This window comes from Pteropus vampyrus, unplaced genomic scaffold (genome assembly GCF_000151845.1).
Source record: "Pteropus vampyrus isolate Shadow unplaced genomic scaffold, Pvam_2.0 Scaffold391, whole genome shotgun sequence".
In the NCBI taxonomy this organism is placed as follows: domain Eukaryota; kingdom Metazoa; phylum Chordata; class Mammalia; order Chiroptera; family Pteropodidae; genus Pteropus; species Pteropus vampyrus.
In genome coordinates, this window is record NW_011889172.1 from 90,621 (window position 1) to 92,935 (window position 2,315).

A 2,315-nucleotide genomic window follows, 5' to 3' on the forward strand; every position below is an offset into this window, starting at 1 on the left:
ATGAAAAATGACAGCAAAACCAACAAGACACAGAGGCACAGGTTCATTATTACCAGATAGTGTAGGTTTTGACAAGTGATCATCAAGTAGTCATAGGTCATCAGGGCCAGGAGTATGCTGTCCAAACATGCAAAAGAGAAGAAAGGTAACCTGAGTTAGGCAACCTGCACAGATGATGGATTTGCTGTTTGTCTGCAGATTCACCAGGATCTTGGGGACTATATTTGTGCTGAAATTGATGTCAGCCAAGGACTAATTGGATGGAAGAAGTACATAGGGGTATGGAGGTGGGAGTCAAAGATGACATTCAGAATGATGAGTAGGTTTCTGAGCAGCCACCAGGTACATGGATAAGAAAAGCCCGAACAGAAGAGGCTGCCCTTCTGGACCATCTGAGAGTCTCAAGAGGAAGAATTTTGAGTTACCTGTCAGATTGCATGGTTCCATGCAGATGGGACACATTTTGAGAAAAAAAAAATAAGAGAGTGTTGTATGAATAAAACAAATATAAAGGCATCCAGCTAAGTATCCATATTTTGGATTTAACAGATGAAGTATTTACACTTGAGGACCATACACCCCCACTACCTTCGACAACATTTCTCAACTGTGAATTCTTTTTACATCTCTTTCCTTATTGATCTCTGGGCTATTCACCTGTTTTTATATATGTCCACTTTTGACACACTGGGTCAAAGACTATTAAAGAAAGATCATTCTGAGAAGACAAATCCGTGAACACATTATACTTATACTTTTGAAGGAAAATATGGAAGAAGTAATGTTTTTCTCTCTTTAAGAAAAAAAATCATCATAATTAAAAGATGTTAAGAAGCAGTCAAGAGGACATTATCTTATCCAAATGCAGTATAGGAAATTCTCTTAATTTGGAATGTAGTCTAGAAAAGCTAAAAGCACATAAACTGGATTCTAAATTAAAATGAAATGTTCATAATCAGAAGCATTTTTGTATGGCAATTATTCGTAAGAGTTTTTCCTCATTATTTGGTTTAATAAAAGCCATCTTCTATGGAGGTAACTGCTCACTCAAATGTGTGGGTTGTCTGGTCAAAGTCCCTTTAAATACAACTAAAATATACAAATATTTGGCCTTCGTGGACTTCATATTTTGAAAAATATGTTCTTGTTAAATGCATGAAATCATACAGCATCACTGATCCTAAAGATAGTATTCATTTATGATGCACCAATGATTAAATAATCATTAACTTTCATGAGTACTCTGGACTTATTTTTCATTTTGAAAGGTTATTTTCTGTAAGTAATACACCATCCCAGAGAAATATCTCAGGTTGAATTTGCTCTTTACTGCTTTTATTTGTAGCGGCTTGGTAAAACTCTTTAAATATGTCTCAAATAATAAACATTTGTGAAGGTTTGATTTCTCATCAAACTTAATCTCCTAACAGTTGATAAATTCAGGTGCAAAGTCAGGTCTCAAACCTTCAGTTGATTTTACAAGTCAATTCTTCCTTATACATGGATTACATTTCTCCTAAATTCAGCTCCCTGAAGGCCACTCAGGTCTTCATTTGTCTTGACAGATCAAAACATGATGTGATTTCAGAAAAAACAAAAGGCAAAACAACAAAGACTAATAGCACAAACACTCAGGTAGTTTGTTTCTGTAAAATTGGTATATTATTTGATCTGACAATATAAGATTGCTGTAAGAAATAAAATTCAATTATAAATATAAAAGATTTAAACAGTGGTTATCAATGCTAGTTGAACATTAAATTACCTGCCCATCTTTTCAAATTTATGAATGGATGGGCCATAGCCCAGAACCAATTAAATTAGAATCTCTACACATAAGTCCTTTGGGCATACTAACTTATAGCCAGGGAAGAGAATTATAGCCAGGCAATTAATAAATGTTGTATTAATTTTATCAATTATTATCAGTACCATTGTTACCCACTACACACATTAGAATATAAATATTTAATAATACTTGCTTTAGAACTTGTATTTATTATTGATGAAACTTGAGGGTTTTATTTTGTTTTGGTTTTTTTGTTTTTTTGTTATCCCTATGGTCTTCTTCCCCTGCACTTTAGTTGTCCAAAGGCAAATGCTGTCATGAATTTGAGGGATGTGTTTTCCTTTCACTGTTTTTTTAATATTCGTATTAATTCATATGTTTACAAACCATTCTCTTGAAAATTTACCTCAATGCCCTCATGCTACACATATGGATTTCTCTTTACTACAGCATTGTGTTTTAAGTCTCTCTGTGAATGTCATACACCTATTCAACGCTTTAAATGATGTATAATATTACCTGAGGG

At 33.7% G+C, this 2,315-nt stretch overlaps 1 protein-coding gene across 1 annotated transcript in view; it reads right to left on the minus strand.

Moving 5' to 3' along the window:
- Nucleotides 1-447, minus strand: part of LOC105305647 (olfactory receptor 18-like) — a 14,643-nt gene extending 14,196 nt beyond the window's left edge. Inside the window, exon 1 of the mRNA XM_023523418.1 lies at nucleotides 364-447. Coding sequence (XP_023379186.1) covers nucleotides 364-447 — 84 coding nt within the window. The remainder of the gene's footprint in view (nucleotides 1-363) is intronic.
- Nucleotides 448-2,315: the final 1,868 nt, after the last annotated feature.